The following is a 22,078-nucleotide window of genomic DNA, read 5'->3' on the forward strand; positions in this document are numbered from 1 at the left end:
TATGCACTGATTATTTGTTCACTTACTGATATTTGTTTTGCAAAAAAACTGGTAGTGAACACAATGTATATTAATAGCACACATTTAAATTTCACTGACGTATTGGAACCAATCGAAAAAGAAATTGGAAAAAATATACCTGTCTGATTGCTACAGAAGACTGGAGAGAAAGAAACATCATCAAGGGCAATATATCCTCCTTTGGCACTATTGAAAGCAACTTCAAAAATAACCTAGAAACAAAACCAAGGGAATAGTTATTTTATCACTATGCATAAGGTTCACTTAATTGAACATTCAGGAAAATTTTCCATTGAATTGCAAATTACTGACCACAGAACAGGTTATCTCTTGACTATGTGCCTCACTTCAGATTGTTATCTGATCGTGTACATGAGCAGGAAAAAAAAACTTGAAGTCACACTTTCAAATCATTGCCCAGTCACTAAAAACATTTCACCTTTTTCAAAAGAAGAATGACATTAAGGTCTAAGTAAAATAAGGCAAAACTCAAGACCCTCAGAATACTCACACAAGTCCGAAAAAGTACAAGGGAAATTGAAGTATAGTAAGTAGACATCAGTGGGGTAGACATGAGTTAAGTGACTAACTCATCTAAAATCACAAAGTGTAAGAATAAACACACAATCCAGCCATACTGATAGCATGACTGCACATGGCAGGATCTACATTTAGATTTTCTGCCTCAAGCTCAAACTGAGTTATCCTTGCAGATATTTTATTTATTTATTTACTTATTTAATTTCTTATTCAGAAAGCAATCTTTTGGAAAAAGATTAGAAGGAATTTGTAACCTCAAACTAATTAGCTGAAAACTTTTCTTCATGTCACCAAACTGCGATGGAAAAATAACATGAGTCATCTAATAATTATATTATACAACACTTTAAAGTGAAGTTGTATCAGTAAAATATTTTTGACTGACATAGTGTTTATTTCCTTTTAAAATTTTTTACAAAATGTGTATATCTCCCTTTCTGCTTTTACAAGAGCCACCAAGGCAGCTAAGTACTAGTATTATCACTTAGTAAAAGAACATATCAGTAGTCATAGAATATAGTGCTATTTATATTTAGGTCACCTGTATGTGTCAATTTTCCATAATCCATCTATAGACCAATGCCACGGCTGCTGGTTAAGTCTCTACTATACATACACAAAAAAAGTGAAATTTGTGTTAATCAGAAGTAATGTATGTGAGGTTTACATGCCATTCTCCTATACAGAAAATCATATATGATTTCTATGTAGGAAAATTACCTTGTACATACCTAACAGTGCAATCCACGTGAGGAGAAGGACTCTTGGAAGCGGCATGAATGTGTTATGGCAGGGATGCTCACTTTGACAACTCAAAGAGCAAATGCTCTGGTGGAGGAGTTAATATGCAGCTCCCGAATCCCTTTCCCTCCTTTGTTATCTTTCTTTCCTTTCTCTCTCTCTTGCTTTCTTTCTACCAGTTAACACAACTAGGGTGGTTTGGCACACACACCCCTCCCGTGCAGACACCATTGTCCCACTGTGAAGGCCATGTTGGTGCAACAGAATCTGGGTATGTAATTTCAGTGCTTGCTCTAGGCTCCATTTTCTGTAGCTATACCACTGGTCCCCACACTGCTTGCAACCCCTTAGGCATGTGGTTCTCAATCTGTGGGTCAGGACCCCTTTGGGGGTTGAACGACCCTTTCACAGGGGTCACCTAAGACTCTCTGCATCAGTGTTCTCCATCTGTAAAATGGATAAATGTTAGGGTTGGGGGTCACCACAACATGAGGAACTCTATTAAAGGGTCGTGGCACTAGGAAGGTTGAGAACCACTGCCTTAGGAGGCAGTATAGATGCACCATCCCTGGCTGTCTGGAACTGCCCCTTCCCCATGGATCACACCATCCCTGGAACTGCCCCTCCCAGTTGAATTGTACTTCAAGACAAATTAGGCACTTTGAGACAAATTAGGTTATCTTAAAATGGCTTCTTATGCACACTAACCATGTGAAGATGGATTTTCCTCACAGCTTTCTAAACTGCAATGTTAGGGTAGTGAAATGCAACTTTTTCTCCCACCACAAGCAAGTCCACACAAGAAAACTGATCAGATATCCTCACTTTGGCATATTTTCTTGGTCATATTTTCTTGCAAAGTGCCATGGATATATGACAAAGCAGTGTATCCAGCAAAATCAGAGCCGGTTATAGAATAATTTGTAAGATGATACTTTCTAGTGAGATTTTCAGGTTCTATCAGAGTTTAAAATAGTTTTCCATTATACTGATAAAAAAGAAATGGCACTTCAACATCATTTTATGTAATGGCACTTCACCATTACATAAAATGGCAGTACACAGGCATACAAGTTAAATGTTTGTGGACCTTACCTCCATTGGGTATGGAGCATTGAAATCAACTTCTGCTAAAGCCCATTCTGTATTCCCAGTACTGTCTGCTTTCCAAAGTTCTTCATAAAAGCCCGTTATATCTTTCATGTAGACTGTGAAAACAATTCCACTGTCTTGCTGCATTTCATAATAAAAAGACAAACAGCCTGACATAGGTGTTGTTGTTCTAGGAGAGACCAGCTGAGCCACTTCCTGAAAATGCTTTACATAGAGTGAGTCCACATACATGTAGTGACCTAAAAATAAAGAAATCCTGTTTGTATGCAATGCACCCTTCAAACATCTGAGATGAATACATTTTACACAGAGCAGCTGCAAACTGCACTGAGTATATACATTATTAGGAAGCTTACAAGAATGAACAGAGAATGAAAAGAGGACACAAATTACTCCTGTACCAGCATTAGGAGTCAAATTTGGTGAAAATGGGATAAAATATAAATAATAGTGGTAAGTATCATCTAGTTGCAGCTGAATTATAATAAACTTAGAAGATCTTTGAGGCAACAGACAAACAGAGATGGTTTGACATTGCTTGCTTCTGTATAGCAGCCCTGGACTTCTTTGGTGACCTCCCATCCAGCCTGGGTTAACCTAATCTTGGTCAGGGCAATCCAGTACTTACAGCCCCATCCAAACCTGGAGGCTTTGGGACATAGTGCCCCGTGTGGTACTGCCCTGCCACCTCCAATAGGGCTTTCTGGCAGTCTGGGGAGCTCGGAAAAGCCCCCAAACTCCCCCACTGCCTGAAAGCCCCAGGTTTAAAGAGCATATACTACCTAAAGGGTGGCATAAGTCCAAGGATCAGTGCACCAGCCCTAAACCCCAAGAAGGAATCGACTAATGTCAGCTCTACCCCCAGGAACACCTTGGCCTGCCCCCCACACACTGGTGTCCAAGCAGGAATCTACTAGGTACAATCCCATTGTCAAGAATACTAAAAGAGAAGGGAGGCTGGGAATTTCTTAAAAGTAAGATCTTCATTTCATTTCAACCTTTAATGGCATATAAATTATTTCCATTTAAAAGAGAAAACTTTTAAAACATTTAAATACGGGTGTTTAAAATGCTTTCCAAGAATTTAGCCACTGCCAAGGTGATCGATGGATTACAGTCACTTAGCAGAAAGCGAGTGGTCTGGAACTTGGAGTGCTCAAGTCTTGGAAGCAGCAGAGGGTGAATTAAAATCATGCGCAGGTTACTGTGAAGACAGCATTCCAGAAGAATATGAGTTATGGTTTCTATAGATCCACATCCGCAACGGCATAGTCTCTGATGTTTAGGGATCTGGAGGTATCTCCCTGAGGTTTCCGCTGATGGGAAAATATTGAGGAAAAGTAAGATCTTGAGAGCACAATTTCAAACAGTTCCAATGAGGAAGGGAAATGGGATGTGTCTAAGGAAACCAGGATGGCTGTCTAAAGAACTTTCAACTGAGCTACAGATATGTACAAGAAATGGAAAGGGGGGGGGGGTCACCAAAGAGGAATTCAAACAAGTAACCAGGATGTGTAGGGAGAAAGTCAGAAAAACAAAAAACTCACAATGAGCTGAGGCTTGCCAGAGAGGTTAAAAACAGTGCTCATTCAAGGGAAAATGAAACAGAAGATACAGTAGGAGAAATTCAGCCCAAAATAAATAGTGCAGGAACACCTAGCTACTTTAAATGAATTCAGATCTCCCGGCCCTCATGAGCTACATCCCAGGATAAAAGATAAACGAACTGGTAGACAATCTCAGAACCACTTGCTATAATCTTTGAGAACTCCTGGAGAACAGGAGAAGTCCCAGTGAACTGGAAGAGAGCTAATGTTATCCCCATCTTCAAAAAGGGGAAAAGTGAGGACCCTAATAATTACTGTCCAGTCAGCCAGACATCATTACCAGGGAAGATTCTGGAGCAGATCATGAGACAGACGGTCTGCCAGCATTTAGAAGGGAATACTGTGATCACAAAAAGTCAGCATGGGTTTCTGAAAAACAAATCACGCCAGACTAATCTTATATCTTTTTTTGATAAAATGACAAGCTTAGTAGATGAAGGAAATGCTGTGGACATAGCATACCTTGATTTTAGTAAAGCTTTTGACAAGGTGCCACTTAATATTCTTGCAAATAAGCTAGTGAAATGTGGACTAGTCAATGCTACTATTAGATGGATTTGTAATTGGTTGACTGACCAAACTCAAAGGGTGCTCATCAATGGCTCATCTTCATCCTGGAGAGAAGTGAGTAGTGGGGTGCCACAGGATTTTGTCCTGGATCCAGTGCTATTCAATATTTTTTATCAATGACTTGGATGATGGAATAGAGGGTATGCTAATCAAATTTGCAGATGACATCAAAATAGGAGGGGTAGCTAATACCCCAAATGACAGAGTCAGAATTCAAAATACCTGGACAGATTAGAGAGCCGGGCCAAAACAAACATGAATTTTCTGCACTTAGGCAGAAAAAATGAAATGCACAGATATAGGACAGGTGACATCTGGCTTGACAACGCTATGTGTGAAAGGGATCTGGGAGTCTTAGTAGACCACAAACTGAACATGAGTCAGCAGTGTGATGTGGCGGCCAAGAAAGCCAATGCAATTCTGGGCTGTATCAATAGGAGTATAGTGTCTAAATCGAGGGATGTAATTGTACCTCTCTATTCTGCATTGGTTAGACCTCATCTGGAATATCGTGTACAGTTCTGGGGACCGCAATTCAAGAAGGATATTGACAAGGTGGAACGGGTCCAGAGGAGGGCAACCAAAATGGTAAAAGGTCTGGAATCCATGAGGAAAGATTTAGGGAGCTGGGTATGTTTAGTTTGGTGAAGAGAAGGTTAAGAGGTGATATGATAGCCATGTTAGATATTTGAAGGGATGTCATGTTGGTGAGGGAGCAAGCTTGTTTTCTGAGGCTCCAGATACTAGGACCAGGAGTAATGGGTTCAAGGTGAAGGAAAAGAGATTCCACCTAAACATCAGGAAAAACTTCCTGACAGAAAGGGCTGTTTGACAGTGGAATGCACTACCTCGGAGTGTGGTGGAGTCTCCTTCTTTGGAGCTTTTTAAAGAGAGGCTGGATGGCCATCTGTCAGGAGTGCTTTGATTATGTGTTCCTGCATTGCAAGGGATTAGACTTGATGGCCATTTGGGTCTCTTCCAACTCTATGATTCTGTAATCTTCATTTTGGAATAAAAATGGTGAAGAAAACTCCCATTTATGCCTATACTTTTATGGGCAAAGTATCAAATAATTCCACATGCCCATACAATGCTGTGCGAATTCTTACTATCTACTTTACTAAATCATCTCCTTCAACTTCCAAATCAAAATAATTTCTCCAAACCTGCCTCTTCTCTTAAATTAAACAGATCACATGAAATTAGCAAAATCTGTTGATGGAACAAGAGCAGCCTCTGGATTTAACATCTGCTGTAAAAAACTTTAGAGCCAACTGCATCTGTTGCACTCAGTCTTTCCACTGCACAAATATAACAGTTTGTGGTTTAGCATTTTTGAAGTTCAGTGTTTAAGAACCAAGTCTCATCCTTCATTCCTATTTTGCAAAAGCACTGGAGACACAAATGTTGTAGCAAAGCAATGTTTTGCAAGAAAAATGTAACTTCCCTTCCCTCACTTATTCTGGTAAGTGGCTAGTTTAGTGCCATAATATGTCATAACATATCAAAATATTGCCATATGTTCCAAAATGCTGGAGACCAGTTTTATGTGACTTACAGAAGCTCTCTATAACTGCTCTGTTATATAGTTCCTGTTTAATAGTTGCATTTTATGTAACAAAATGGCTTTTACAATCTTTCTCAGCCCTTAGGAGGGGAAGGCAGGGGACACAAACACCAACACAAAATTGTATCCAAATGCACATCCCATTGAAAGTAAAGAGTAGCATTTCAGACTGCATGCACATAATAATCTGTTGCTGATATGGAATTTTCAGATGTCTCCCCACTGTTATTATCAAAGGTAGAACATTACACCCAGCAAGTGAAATTGATCTTGGAAGGTAAAAGTACTTGGAAGGTAAAAGTACTTAATCCCACTGTCCATAGGGAGTGAACTCCCCAAAGAGAGAGGGAAACAAGACCCAGCAGCTTTCCCCCATTAGATTTTGATGTTCCTGATCAAATAACCTCCTTTTTAAAGTTCAAAACATCTCCCCAGCTGAAAGCATGGCCAGAGTCCAAAGGGAAACCCAATGTGGAGATTTTCTATACCACAAGCACACACCAATTAGAAGATTGCATAATGGCTAGGGATTTATAAATCAAGTTCATATTCTCAGAACTGGAACACAGGCAGAGACAGAACTTTAAAGCTGCAAGCCCTTGTTTCTAAGATATTTCTAAGATACCTCATGGGGGTAGGTTTTAAATTGGGGCCTTGTTTCTAAGATACCTCATGGGGGTAGGTTTTAAATTGGGGCCGGACGCCTTCTGTTTATTATGTATTACGGTTATTCGCTGTTTTTATGAGTTTTAAGCTATTTTATGGGATGGAGCCTATGTATTTATATTTGTATGATTGCTCCTGTTGATATTTAGATAATGTTGTTCACCGCCCAGAGCCCTTCGGGGATCGGGCGGTATATAAATTGGATGGATGGATGGATGGATGGATGGATGGATGGATGGATGGATGGATGGATGGATGGATGGATGGATGGATGGATGGATGGATGGATGGATGGATGGATGGATGGATGGATGGATGGATGGATGGATGGATGGATGGATGGATGGATGGATGGATGGATGGATGGATGGATGGATGGATGGATGGATGGATGGATGGATGGATGGATGGATGGATGGATGGATAAGAGATGTTGACCAGTTTCCAAGGCAAGAATTGCACAGGGCACACAGTGAGGTAGACTAATATCTTATAGAGGAAGCAAGATTAAACCTGTTAAAAGTTATGATTCCATGCACCCACCCATGCCAGAACTCTGTAGAAAAGTTGCTGACAGATATTTGCCTTAAACATCTTAAGTGCAGCAGGGATGAATTCATGGCCCACGTTATATAAGAAGAAAGTGATGGCTACAACACTGGTAGTGTGTCATTGCCTGGTCCCTGTGTATGGCCCAGGTACCTTTATGATGAAAGGGGAACCCCTGATATTTAAAATGCTTGACTTGCTCCACAGTATTACCCATAAGCATCCATCTAGCAGGACTCCAAGCTCAAGGAGACCATGATCTTAGACTTAGCAAGATGCACTGCCAGACTGTTGTTTATGCAATATTGTTTATGCAATATTGCAAAACACTAACAAGCAGTTCAAGCCTACTCTTGTAAAAGAGAACAGGTCAGCATCATCAGTGCATAGCAAAACTGAAATTTGGAAATTGCCTGGTTTGGGGCAATGAAAGTTGATATTCATGAGCATGGGGGTAAGGTAATTCAGAAAGAGACTAAAGAGTACTGGAGCCAGAATGCATCCCTGTTTAACTCCTCTGGTGATAGGTATGCTGGGCATAAGCAGTACAGCTTGACTGCATTTAATTTTGCAGACTGCGTCCCTGTGTAAGGGTTTAATAAGGATTAGAAGTCCATTGTCTACCATGTTTCCCCAAAAATAAGACAGGGTCTTATATTAATTTTTGCACCAAAAGATGCATTAGGGCTTATTTTGGGGGTAGGGCTTATTTTAGGGAAAATATGGTACCTTCACAATTCATTAAGGTGAGCTCTCAGCAGCCCCCTTGCTTCCCTGTCACATGTGATGCAAGCTGCTGTCAGGACCATGCCTGTCAGTATCTTGATGTCTTGCTGTGTGTGATTTGCAATTGTTTTCCTGTTTCCCTCTTCCCTTCCTAGCAATCTCCTGCTAGCAATCTCCTGGCGCCAGCCCATCTTCAAAGAGGTGTGAAAGGTTCCCAGGTCCTTTGTAGCTTTGTAGTAGAAACTGTAATGGACATTTGGTGTGGGGTGAAACGGGGGGGGGGGGGGTAAAAGCTATAAATCCTGGATCTGAGCTCTCTAGCTCAGATTCTGCTTTACATTGTTACTCTTCGCATCACCTGGAATAAACTGCTTTTGGACTTTCCTACGGTCTCTGTTATTTCCACGTTTGAGAGTCTGACAGCTGTATCCTCATTGGCAGGGAGCACTCTGCTGGATCACACCATCCTGATCCGTAACTACCGGTAGGACTTATTTTTGGAGTAGGGCTTATATGTTAAGCCTCCTCCAAAAATCCTGAAAAATCATGATAGGGCTTATTTTCAGGGTAGGTCTTATTTTGGGGGGAAATACAGTATGCTCATCCTAATGAGTTTTTCCAAGAGTCGAACTCTCAAGACAGAATCAAAGGCCTCCTTAAGATAAAGAAAAGCAGCATACAGTTTCATGCTTTGGTTTGCTGAGGATCAATTAATTAAGAATCAGTGATCAAGGGTGGATTTTCCTTTCTGTGGTGTAGTCAGAATTTATTTTCAGGTGAATGCCCCTTTTATGTAAGAACTGCCATTAACTAAACCTGCAAGGTGTATTTTAATTAAGTTATTTTATTTTAAGTATTGTGGTAATGATGCTTCTATATTCAATATCAAAAGTGGGGGTGAACTACCAATAAATAAAGCAGTGAATTAAAATTCTAAGTGAGATTTTCTTAACTTTTAGATTGCCTGTCCCAACAAATAATCATTCTTGCTTACCAAATTCATTGTTAAGAGTGTGATCTCTTGGAAGGATGGACTGTGAATTTCCAATGTTGCCTCCACCAACAAACCAGTTCACGTTGGGATTCCAGCGGTTCATATAACCACAGAGATGGTTTTCTTCAAAGTTACATTCTGTGGGTTCAAAGAGGATAATTGATACTCTGACCTCACAATACACAAGGATTTGTCATACGACACTACTAAACATGTGATGTATTGGTTATAATCAGCATGGGCATATCTATCTAAGAAGGTGCCTGGAGCAAGAACTGTGCCCCCTGGACTGCATCCCCCAAAACTGCATCCTCCTGACTCCCTGCCCCGAGAGAGAGGGGGGTTAATTTACCATCCATGTTGCAAAGGGACAGCATGCCGCACACCCAGTCAACTGGGGTGCGCCACCATCTCCACCCTCCAGCCCAGAGTGCTTCAGGCTAGCAGTGGTGGCCCCATCTCCTAACCTCACTTCTGGGGTGCCTGCTGCCTAGGTCTAACACAGATCACCTGCACAGATCACCAAGTAGAGGGTAGGCAGCAGGCAATGGTGGCACTGCAGGTGGGTAGGTGCCAGGCAGGTGGCACCGGGAGGGAGTCAGCAATGTGTGAGATGGGCATACACATGCCCCCATCTCTCACCTAGCTGATAAGTCCTCCACTTGCACACACAACACGGGAGCCTTCCTTGCCTGTGGAAAGGAAGGGGGTAAGGGGGGCAGGCCAAAATGTGTGCCCACATGACCCAAGTGAATGGTGCCTGGGTCAAATGTCCCCTCATCCACCCAAGATACACCATTGATAATCGGTACAGTGTATTTGTGCCATGAACTGCAAGCACAAAGAGCTTGTGGAGGCAGATCTTCCCTATTGTCCTCCTTTTCCCAAAAAAATGGAAAAAATAACACCAGGCTCAGGAATTTGAAAGACAACATGCACTTTTGTATGCAGTAAGGAGGAGGAACTACTGCATTGTTGTAATAAATAATTCATAAAATCAAGTTACATTATATGTACTACCACGAGTTTCAATGAGAAGGCATATTATCAATCAATCAATAAATAAATCCAGTGTTAACAATGCCATATTCTGAAATATTCCTGTTGCACACATTTTCCACATGTCAGCCTCACTTTTACTGGAAGTAACAAAAATAGAAGTTATACCAATGCAGTAGCCTGTAGTTATTTTAACTTCAAAAACTGCTATGCTGGCAGAAAGGTCTCTTCCCAATACACCTTCTAGCACGATCTACAAAATAAGTCAAAAACAGCATAATGTAAGTTCTAATGTTAAAAGCTAATTAGTTGGGGTTCTCAGTTCTGCACAGAATAATGTGACTCCACCTTGCAACCATCTTTTGAAGTATGTGCCTATAATGAGAAGCACCTATGGTTGTCAGTAGGTAAGGACACTGAGTATCACTTACAAGAGAAAAAGAAAGAGAACTTGTTGCATAGTTCTGTACCATGAATTCTGTTCCATGAATTTCTCTCCCACAATTCAGGTTCGGTGTCCTTTAAAGACCAACAAAATTGTCCAGGACAATAACTTTTGTGACTCAAAGCTTTTGTGACTCAAACACAGTGTCATGTTTCTCTGGCAAATATCCCGATATTTTGAAAATTTTCACTGTCAAAATCCTTTGTAATCCTTCCTTCCTAAGGAAGACAACTGCACATACTCGAGTATAAGTCGACCCGAATATGAGTCGAGGCACCTAAACTGGGAAACTTATTGACTCGAGTATAAGTCTAGGGTGGGAAATCAGCAGCTACTGGTAAATTTCAAAAATAAAATAGATACTAATAAAATTCATGGAGGTATCTCACTGGTTGTAAGAAAAGCAACTTTTAGTCAATCAGAGGATGAACAGGAAGATGAACAATCAGAGGATGAACAGGATGAAGGCAAGAAAGGAGACTGCCTGGCTGCTTCATGCCAAATACTGTGAGTACCCACAAGGCCTCCCTCAAAAATGGCTCACTAGAATTTTAAAAATGTCATTAAGCAAGGCAGTTTTTAAAGGAAGCAGATACTGTTCGCTAGCACCACCTTGTGAACAGTGTACGCTTTTATCCTTGCATGTTCAGGGACATATTTTATTCAAAGGTAAGATTTAGCCATTAGGAAGATCTACAGTGTCTCTTTGTCTCCTACCACACTTGCTAAATAGCACAGAGGGTATTTCTGTCCTTAGGACTGTAAGACCCTCTCTTTTCAGTTTTCTGCTTTACAGAGAGGAATTTGCACAAAAACTCAGCTTGACCTGATCTACTAGTAACAAATCTTGACTTATATTTTGCAGTCTTTAAACGCTACAAGTGCAATGGAATCTCTCTCCAAGAGGAACACAAATTTCAAGGGCACAGAGTAATACTTAACACGGCGTTCAGAGCCAATGGAGCAACTCTAATTGCAAATACTGTGGCTTTATCAAAGCTGGAGGATTTACAAGCCTAGCTTTACATAAAAAACACAAAAGGGAATGGTGAATTTAATACTCAAAGTTGGATGCAGGCAAAATGCTTCAGCCACAGCTGGTGTGATATCCTTTCTTGGTGTGCCACAGTTCTGGCAGCCATCTTGGAATTACCATATATACTCGAGTATAAGCATTAACAATGTGCTGAAAAAGTCAACTTATTCTTGAGTATATATGGTATATAACCTTTTGCAATCGATATAAAGCTGCTTGAACTAAGTTCAAAGTGGGAGGGAATTCTATTTTGTATTCCAGTGAACAAATTTGGTTTTTTACTATGTTTGACAACTACTACAACTTCCTGACAGTTCTGCAAAGAAAACATTTATTTATTTGTTTGTTTGTTTGTTTATTCAATTTGGTATACCGCCCCATCCCCGAAGGGCTCTGGGTAGATTACAACATCAACATAAAATACAATAACAAGAGGGCGAGTAAATAGCAACTAATAAATAATACCTAACATTAAGAACTCAGCCCCATAAACTCTAAAATTATTAATTTAATTTAAAACAGCGATTGCTACATAAAAAAACATGTTGCTATGGTTACAATGGATGTTCCACAAGCTGTTCGTTTTGAGTGTTGTGGTTTTTCTAGGCTGCGTGGCTGTGGTCTGGTAGTTTTCGCTCCTAACGTTTCACCCATATCTATGGCTAGAATCTTCAAAAGTATGTCACAGTGAGATGTGTTTCTGTGACCCAGCAAGAGAAACACATCTAGCCATGACATTCGTAGATGCGGGCAAAATGTTAAAAGCAAAAACTACCAGATCATGGCCACACAGCCAGAAAAACCCACAACAGCCAGTTGATGCTGGCCATGAAACCTTTGACAATACATCGTTAATTTTGAATTCACATTTAACTATTTTAAATCATATATTAATTATATTTAAATACATTTAAAGTGTTTCTGTACAGCTTTTTCAGAAAACAAATCTGTTTGAAAGGGCTTACAGACCATAAAAATCACAGAATACAATAAATCTCAACACACATACAAATAATTCAATATTATTTAATCACAGTAAGTCTAAGAATCATCATATGCAATATGATGCAGTATGAGAACTTGGAGAGCTAGATTTCTTCTCCACCCCTGCAGGAGTGAGGAATATAGAAAGCTTGATGTATTGTCGAAGGCTTTCACGGCCAGAATCACTGGGGTGCTGTGTGGTTTCCGGGCTGTATGGCCGTGTTTGATGACTACTACAACTACAACTTCCAAGTCATCAAAAACATAGAAAGCTTGTTTTTCAACCACATTCTCATGAGAAGTGATATATAGCACAACAAAAAAGATAAAGCATATATGAATTTCCTGCAAAACATTGTCCACTGATCATTAAACCAAAACATGTAATAAAGTCTAATGGAATGTATATGGTTGGTAGCTTACAGGGGTAAACACAGAACTTTGGTCTTAAATTATGCTTACCTTGTACTTGTTTGTACTGTTTCTGACATCAAGACTAGCTATAAGCCAGCTTTCTGAAGGCTCTGTGGTTGTCCAAAGCAAATGATCAAAGCTTTCTCCTTCTATTCTTAGATATAGATTTAAGGTGGTGGGATCTACAGGCAGCTCGGAAGGCGCTGCAATCTGATATATAAGTCTGATGCAGCTCCACTCTTCAGAATGCAGATCAGGACTGAGTAATACAGCTGTGTCACCATTTGTTCCCTGTGACGTATCTACAGAAATGTAATGACCTAATAATGCACAAACAACATTATTAATATTTATCATCATTATTTTTTCCAATTATTAACTTTAAAGCTATGTGGCATTTATCATTATATAAGCACAAACTGTTTCCCCTTCTATATGCTAGGTTCCATATGCTACCTTTCTCCAAAATCCTAGGTTAGAGCCTGCCAGCTTTTCTGCAGACAAAACTGGGAGCAGAACCCCATTTCGGTTGATGTCACTTTTTGTATCCCACACACAAAAAATAGAAGCAGCACATGTAGCTTTAAGAAATAAATGCCTTCTTGGTGGTTGTTTCTAGGTAACCACAACACTTTTGCCAGCTTCAAGCCTTGATTTCTGTCAGTAAAAGGCAGGGAGGGGGGCAGCACCCTTTCCAAAGTTGTTCTAGCCTCTGAGGAGGACACATCAGAACCAGGCCTGAGAGCAACTACCATGACTTCCTACAAAATCACCCAGGCTTGGCTACTTACTACTGTTCAACAGCAGCCACCTCATAAAAGCCACTGTTGTGTAGCGGTTAGAGTTTCAGACTAGGATTAGATGGATTCAGTATTGAAGCCACACTCTGCAATGGAAACTTACTGGATGACTTTGGAGCAGTCCACACTTTCAAGTCCACCTCACAGGGTTGTTGTGAGGATAAAATGGAGAAGAGAAGAATTATTTCATTGATTTGGGTTCTCATTATAAAGATGAAGGACAATTAAAATAAATATAGTTGAAGATTGGGGGCAGATAAAAGGTGAATGGGAGGGAGAAAAGGAAGCAAGGAACTGTGAGATGCTATGGAAATATGTGAGATGCCCCTTGCTGATTCTCCCCCTTGTGACCAGTCCCATGCAATGTTTTCCCAATGAGCAGCTGCCAGGAAAGGAAGGAGTAAAAGCTGAACAGGGAGACAGATGAAGGTATTATGCTGATGGGTGGGAAGGAGAGGGAAGTCGGAAAAAGGGAGATACTATAGGACAGGGGTCTGCAACCTGCGGCTCTCCAGATGTTCATGGACTACAATTCCCATCACCCCCTGCCAGCATGGCCAATTGACCATACTGGCAGGGACTGATGGGAAGTGTAGTCCATGAACCTCTGGAGAGCCGCAGGTTGCAGACCCCTGCTATAGGAGATTTCAGGAAAGGAGAAGAGAAAATAAGAGGAAACTGACTGCTCTAAGCTGCTCTCCCTATCAAAGCAGGAAAAGAACTGAGGAAAAGATTACTCCCACCAGGACAGAAAGCAGGAAAAAGTGGATCCTACATCCCTGATTGGACAGTGGGAATCACCCAATTCAGGTGTCCTCCTCCTCAGGGAGAGCTATCATAATGCACATCACAATTTCTAGTAATCTATATATATAAAAAGCTAACCATTTGTTTGTTGGTCTTGTCCTAACGCCGAAACAGCTGGACAGATCGCCCCCAAATTTTCACATGACGTCCCTCCCTGTTGCGGGCAGGTAATCAGACCTTCAAACTGCCAAAAGTCCATACCTGAGCCAAGTAAAATGTCTTTTTCCTGGCGCACCAGGCCATGAAGCTGGCTGTGTTTAACTGTCACCCTTAGAATGTTCGTGCAGCCTGTCTGTGGCCTGAGGGCTTGGTGTGAGGGCTTAGAATGTTCATGCAGATGGCCACAGATGAGCAGTGAAAACAGTAAATAGGTAACACTGTTAGGTAATACGAGTGGAAGTGAAATACATACACACTTTGCCGTGTGAGACGTCTGGTGAGGTTCCCCCCTACACTCACATGCAGGTAACTTTCACTCTCTGTGCCTCACCCAATACTACCACACACCTCACATACTCTCATACACATCCAGCTCATCCTCACACACCTCACTCTGCCCTCCCTCACATCCAACCACCACTTACCCACTTCCTCACCCATATTCGCCACAGCTCTCTTTTACTAAAAGCAAGCTGGAGTTTGCCTTTTTCTTCTAAGAAAATCCACAGGGTGGGGACGAACCACCACTACTGGCTCTGCTTCTTTTGCACAGGGCCCTTTAAAAACCCAGGGAGCTGGCCTCGATCTGAGCACCTCACCACCCTGCCTCTGCTGCCTGACTGGGATAGCCTCCTTGCCCCAGTTCTGCCTTACCCAAGCCAGTACTGTGCGTTGACACGCACAGTACTCATGGACAGCGGGATTCGCACTCTGGACAGTTCCGTTGTGGAATGGAAAGGGTTACCTTATACTAAAAACCAAGACAGCACCATATAATAATGTGAATTGAACAGCAAAACAGGGATTCCATTTGACCACCCCAAAAGAAGAAGAAGAAGAAGCAGCAGCAGCAGTAGTAGTTTGGATTTATATCCCCCCTTTCTCTCCTGTAGGAGACTCAAAGGGGCTTACAACCTCCTTGCACTTCACCCCTCACAACAAACACCCTGTTAGGTGGGTGGGGCTGAGAGAGCTCCGAAAAGCTGTGACTAGCCCAAGGTCACTCAGCTGGTTTGTGTGGGAGTGCACAGGCTAATCTGAATTCCCCAGATAAGCCTCCACAACTCCAGCTGCAGAGCTGGGAATCAAACCCGGTTCCTCCAGATCAGAGTGCACCTGCTCTTAGCCACTATGCCACTGCTGCTCCCAAAAGGCTATGCTGGGGATCATTGGACCTGCATGGATATCTGTGTGGGTTGCTGACTGTGATGAGAAGGACAATTGCCACAGCAACACGTGGCCGGGCCCCGCTAGTTAGCTTATAATTCTATCAGCTGCATCTTTAAGAAAACAGAAAAATACAGCTGATATGTAGTTAATATTATGATCTCTAAAGACTCAAGGATAAAGTAAAGTTTTCAAAGGTATGAATGTGTTAGATTTTGGTTACCTGAACCAAAATCTTTGAGTTATGCTAGAGGAGCAGCAGTGGCGTAGGAGGTTAAGAACCCATGTATCTAATCTGGAGGAACCGGGTTTGATTCCTAGCTCTGCCGCCTGAGCTGTGGAGGCTTATCTGGGGAATTCAGATTAGCCTGTACACTCCCACACACGCCAGCTGGGTGACCTTGGGCTTGTCACAGCTCTTCTGAGCTCTCTCAGCCCCACCCACCTCACAGGGTTAGGGTTAGGGTGTTTGTTGTGAGGGGGGAAGGGCAAGGAGATTGTAAGCCCCTTTGAGTCTCCTGCAGGAGAGAAAGGGGGGATATAAATCCAAACTCTTCTTCTTCTTCTAACACAGGGGTACGGAACCTGCGGCTCTCCAGATGTTCAGGAACTACAATTCCCATCCACCCCTGTCAGCATGGCCAATTGACCATGCTGGCAGGGGCTGATGGGAATTGTAGTTCCTGAACATCTGGAGAGCCGCAGGTTCCCTACCCCTGTTCTAACACATACACAATGCCCTATATGTAGATCATATTCAATTTTATAACCAGGGTGTAAAATCTAAAGCTCCTCGAAGCACATATTCTATCAGTATTTTGAAGACAATCTTTTCTCCCATCAAAATAAATAAGAAAATCATACTGCATACTGTGAAGAACAAAATGCCAGATACTCTGGTGTTTAATTTGCTTTATTGGCTATTGTAAAAAAGAACACAAATCATCTGGGAAAACTAAAATTGTCTGCAAGTTCCGACTTACGCAAAGAATTGGAACTATAACCACAGTAATGTTCCAGTTTTCTTGGAGTCCGTGTGGGGAAATTGTTCTGTTAAAGTTCACAGTGGTCGTTTCCCCACTTACCTCGACCACCCTTTGCTGCGCGCTACTCCCAGCGCGTGTCATTTCTGGTGCGCTCCCGGGCTTCCCCATGACCCCGCACTCTGTGGGGGGTCATCAAAAGGCGCCGTTTTGAGGAGCGCCAGGAATGACGCGCGCTGAGGGGGCACGACAGCGGCAGCGTCAGGGCGGCTGCGTTGTCACCGCCCCTGTAGTGGGGATTGCCGGGGGACCCCATGCTACTTGTGGAGAGTAGCGCGCAGCAGCAGGTAAGTGGGGAAACAACCAGTATTAGAGTTAGAAGACAAAAAGGTAAGGAATAGAAGGGAGGACAGTTTTTTTAAAAAAGAGAACTAGACCTGGACAAGTTCACTCAATTATTTTCCTTATACACAAGTAGCCACACATTTCCCCTTAGCAGTGAATGTGCTCATAGACAAATGGAAAAACAGCAGCATGAACCAGAATATACATAGGCACTCTGGGGCCATTCTTGTGATCATGGCTACTGGACAAAAGTACCACAGCAACTATAAGACATTGCTACCAAATATCTTCCTTTGCAGGCCAGTTGGCCTGTTTTTTTGTACAATCCTGGCTGTCTATTTATTGAGTACTGCACATACCATGCAAATGTGGCTTTGGCTATAGTAAAAGCTTATCCAGATCTATTCCAAGAACTGATTTCAGTGGCTTAATTTATCCATTATGGGAACAATGTAATAATTGAATTGTTCTGAAATCATTAAGTTAGACACAGTTAAGAGGTAACTGCTGGTATCTTTTCCTATCTTACATTTAGGGCATAAGTTAGGAAATGGCTGTGGGGATGGATTGCTTATCCAGCTACCTGTTCCATGGCTTCACCCAGGAAACAATGGAACTGACACTGAGACAAACAGTCCACCGTCCATAGCCATTTTCTTCTAGTGAAAGCACATGGGGTAGAAAAGACGGAATGATGAAGCCTCTTCTGCCACCGCATCATGCTCATAAGCCAATTCTGCTTCCTCCCCATTTTTATGGCGAGTCTTGGGTTACATGCCAAACGTTTCCTCCAAGCCAATTCACATATAACGACCACAGTACTCTGAAGGCCACTTTTTCACCTGGACAGAAGACAAACCATCAACAGACTCAAGAAAATTAAGAATAGTTAACTGCAAGCCTTCCTCCTGGAAGCACTAAGCTGTTCACCTGGAGTGGGCCACGTTTGAAGCTATTTCTTTCCAGTTAGCTTAAGGTACTGACTTACAAGTCCTGAGATTTCAAGAAAATAAAGATTCAAGCCAATTCACTCTTATGTATTACAAAACAGAACGAAGATATTTACTTTCCAGTTAGGTTGAGATGCAGACTTCTCAGTCATACTGAAACTATAACATCATGGTCCCTCTGGTAATATGAAGACGGTTCTATGAGAGCTCTGACTAGCAGCCATGCTGGGATTGGCATTTCCCACCCTAATTCCACTGGGCAGATGAACAGATTATGAACAGTTTTCTTTTTAGAAGTCCCATAAAGTACACGAGCTAGGATTGCCAGCTATGGGTTGGGAAATACATGAAGATTTTGGGAGTGGAGAAGCGGCAAAGCTCCCAGGGAGTGGGGGGGGTGCACAACGCACCGGGTAAACGGAGTTGGATCACGTGGGGGGCACAAAATCCCCCGGCCCCTCCCCCACCCCCCTGGCGCCCCCCCCCCCGGGCGCCCCCACACACACACACACACACACACTTACTTTGGAAAACCGAGCAGGTTGGAGAACAGGCCTTCCTGTTCTGGTGGGAACTACATTTCCCAGGGTCTCCTGGGAAATGTAGTTCCCATCAGAACAGGAAGGCCTGTTCTGCAGCCTGCTCAGTTTCCTAAAGTAAGTGTGTGGGGGGGTGCCGCAGGGGGGCCGATGTGATTAGCCCCCACAGCAGCCCCCCGCAGCACCCTGGGAAACGTAGTTCCCACCAGAACAGGAAGGCCTGTTCTCCAGCCTGCTCAGTAAGTGGGAGTGGGAGGGGACTTACATGAGGGGCATCACAGTAGCGAAAAAGCCAGAGTGCGTACCAGGCGCACTCTGCCCCAGCTATGCCTCTGGAGTGGAGCCTAAGGTGAGTAGGACTTAGGGAGGGAAGGCGATTCAATGTGGTATAGTTCCATAGATTCGACCTTCCAAGGCAGTCATTTTCTCCAAGTGAATTGATCTCTATTGCCTGAAGATCAACTGTAATAGCAGGAGATCTCCAGCCACAAACGAGAGGTTTGCAGGTCTAGTACAAGCATCAGATTCAAAAGAAAAAAGAATAAGTGAAACTCCCACATTTGTATTGCAAAACAGCAAAATAGGATATTACATTTTCAGTTAGTTTGAGGTACAGACATAAAATTTACACTGCAACTGCATTACAGGCTGCAGGGGAAAGGAGAATCAAATGGAATTTGCTCCCCACCCAATATTGCCATTAAGGCAAACTTCTTAGCTCCATATATGGATTCCTTTGGAAGGGAAGGGAAACAGACTATAGTTGTCTATAAACTGATAAATAATAGTTCCCAATAAAACAAGGATGATATTGTAAAACTCACTACCCCTTGATTAGCCGATTACCTAGAGAATTTCATCATCATCAAGCTACTATTGTTGTTGGTAGGCCCTAGCCACCAGTGGGGGGCGGGGTGGCAGGTAGCACTGACAGATCCAGGTTGGGAAACACTTGGAGATTGGGGGTTGGAGCCTCAGAAGGACAGAGTGGGATACAATGCAGTCAAATCCACCTTCCAAAGCCGCCATTTGCTCCAAGGGAACTGATCTCTTAGTCTGGAGATGTGCCCTTCATGTGACCTTCAGAAGCAGAGTCAGCAGTATAAAGCTAGACTTGGCCTGGCCAAGCCCACAATTCAACATGGTCTTGGTACAGCCTGACTGGGTACAGTGTTGAACTGCAAGCTCCACCTTCAAAGTCCGCGTAGACTTCAGAGCCAGTGTGTGCAGTTCAACACTGGACCCTGCCTGGATGCAGATAAGGAAGAGAGGGAGGGAGAGGGGAGGGGAGGGGTTGTTTTCTTTTATTAAGACAATGGACCAAATAGGCCCCCAAAATACTGGGAAAAATCAGCATTTTTCGGGATCCAATTTTTCAGCTCCCCTTTATTGCTGCCTTTTTTCAGGTGAAAAAAATCCTGAAAATACCAAGGTATTGGGGAGAGGGGGTTGGTTCAGGTTTACCACACCTACCTGGGACAGGAAATCCTTGAGAGTGTTACCAAAATGGTATAGGTCTGTCCTTTTTAGGATGGGGAATTAGCAAGAAACAGACCTTGTCCAGCAAGAGGGGATAGCCAAGATCTTTAGCACCTATTGGTTGTGGTGGGTTTTCCGGGCTGTGTAGCCGTGGTCTGGTGGATCTTGACCCTGCAGAAGAGGTGGGCTGGGTGACGCTCTCTGCAGCTGGGGTGATCCACAGGAAGGGCCTGGCTCACATCCAGAGTCACCACTGTGCCCCCCAGGTGGGGGGGTGTCGGCATCTCTTCCAGCCATGACTCGCACCCAGCCCTGCTTCGCACCACAGCCCGATCGGCCCAGCTCTCAGGATTTAGAGAGAGGTGAGGGGGATAGGTTTGGAAAACAGTAGGTTGTTGTGGGGAGGGCAATAGCTACCTGTTTTGGAGATAATACGGTTCAAAAGAGCAGAGTCCAATGCTTGCATTGAACTCTAAGAAGCGATAGAGGAGTGCTGGGTACAGTGAAAATAGACCGGAGCTTAGTCCAGAAAACACTGAGCAAAGAACTGCAGCCTAGATGTAAGAAAATTTGATCCTCTAGCTATGTTAAGCAACCTCCTCTTCCTAAATAAAGAGTTCCTGTCTTCCAATGAGAATAATACAGTGAATGATGGCTTGATGAGTGAAAGCCAGGAAGCATCCAGCAGTTAATTAAATTTTAGGTGGAGTTGATTAAATCACAACTCTAGTGGTATTCCAATTCAAAGTCAAGCTGAATGGTTCCCAAGGAGCGAAGCAGGAAGGGTATGCTAGGATTAATGAGGTAGGAATAATGTATTGTCGAAGGCTTTCACGGCCGGAATCACTTGGGTGCTGTGTGGTTTCCGGGCTGTATGGCCGTGTTCTAGCAGCATTCTCTCCTGACGTTTCGCCTGCGTCTGTGGCTGGCATCTTCAGAGGATCACGAGGTAGGAATAGCTGGCAGAAAAAACTGATTGTATCAGGCTGGTTGGAGCTTTAGCATATCTTTTGTGAAGATATGATAGGATCTTCAGAGGATCACGAGGTAGGAATAGCTGGCAGAAAAAACTGATTGTATCAGGCTGGTTGGAGCTTTAGCATATCTTTTGTGAATAAGACAGCAGCTGTTCTGGTTTCAGATCTGTGATCATTTCCCATGGCTATGGCTGTTGTACTCCAAACAGCACTACTGAGGCTTCAGGAAAGATGTAACTGGCAAGTAGGCATACTAATATAAGACTGAGGGACTTGCCTAGACAGATTCTTTCCTATTGGCACCAAAGCCGAGGCCCAAAATATGGCATCCGACTTGGCCTGTACTGACCATGGCACCTTTAGAAGGGACTTATAGAGTACTGTCCTAAAAACAGCCCTCCCCCACTGGTCCTATCACAGGTATGTTGGGTAACAAGGGTGTCATTACACTCGACCCACAGAACCTGCAGTTAGGTGGACAGGAAGTGGCACACCTCCCTTGAGCATTATGAAGGCTTGGCAAGGTGAAGCCTGAGCCATATGTATGTGATGGCTCACAACTTGGAGCCAGGGCGATCTCACCCATAAATTTAAGGATGTGTAAACAAGAGGAGGCCTGACTCTTCTGCATCCCATGAATGTTCCTCTCTAGTATAGGTCTGGAATGAGGTTTTGCTTGCAAGCGCCATAATTTTCCCTTGATCAATGTAAACAAATAAAATAAATTTGGCCCTTTTTATTACCCAACAGAAGCCCTCTTTATTCCAGTCCATGCAACTGTTCTAGGAACAATTCAGATTTGAAAAGATAGTAAATATTTGCACAGTTGATACAATTTAACTAATTTTAATGTTAACTATCTAATTCAACTAATTTTACATTCCATCAACCCCAAATAGA

The 22,078-nt window shown here is 42.8% G+C and overlaps 1 protein-coding gene across 2 annotated transcripts in view; it reads right to left on the reverse strand.

Annotated features, from left to right (window-relative positions):
* MAMDC2 (MAM domain containing 2) overlaps window positions 1-22,078 on the reverse strand; it is a 68,932-nt gene that overhangs the window by 32,549 nt on the left and 14,305 nt on the right. For both annotated transcript variants that reach the window (XR_007245151.1, XM_048504655.1), the window contains exons 3-7: window positions 13,021-13,292; window positions 10,262-10,346; window positions 9,095-9,232; window positions 2,398-2,654; window positions 140-233 (exon numbers count right to left, since the gene is read on the reverse strand). Coding sequence is in view for 1 of the 2 variants with exons in the window: in XM_048504655.1 (XP_048360612.1) it covers window positions 140-233; window positions 2,398-2,654; window positions 9,095-9,232; window positions 10,262-10,346; window positions 13,021-13,292 (846 nt within the window). In the remaining variant the exon portion in view is untranslated. The remainder of the gene's footprint in view (window positions 1-139; window positions 234-2,397; window positions 2,655-9,094; window positions 9,233-10,261; window positions 10,347-13,020; window positions 13,293-22,078) is intronic.

Source organism: Sphaerodactylus townsendi, linkage group LG07 (assembly GCF_021028975.2).
Source record: "Sphaerodactylus townsendi isolate TG3544 linkage group LG07, MPM_Stown_v2.3, whole genome shotgun sequence".
Lineage (NCBI taxonomy): Eukaryota > Metazoa > Chordata > Lepidosauria > Squamata > Sphaerodactylidae > Sphaerodactylus > Sphaerodactylus townsendi.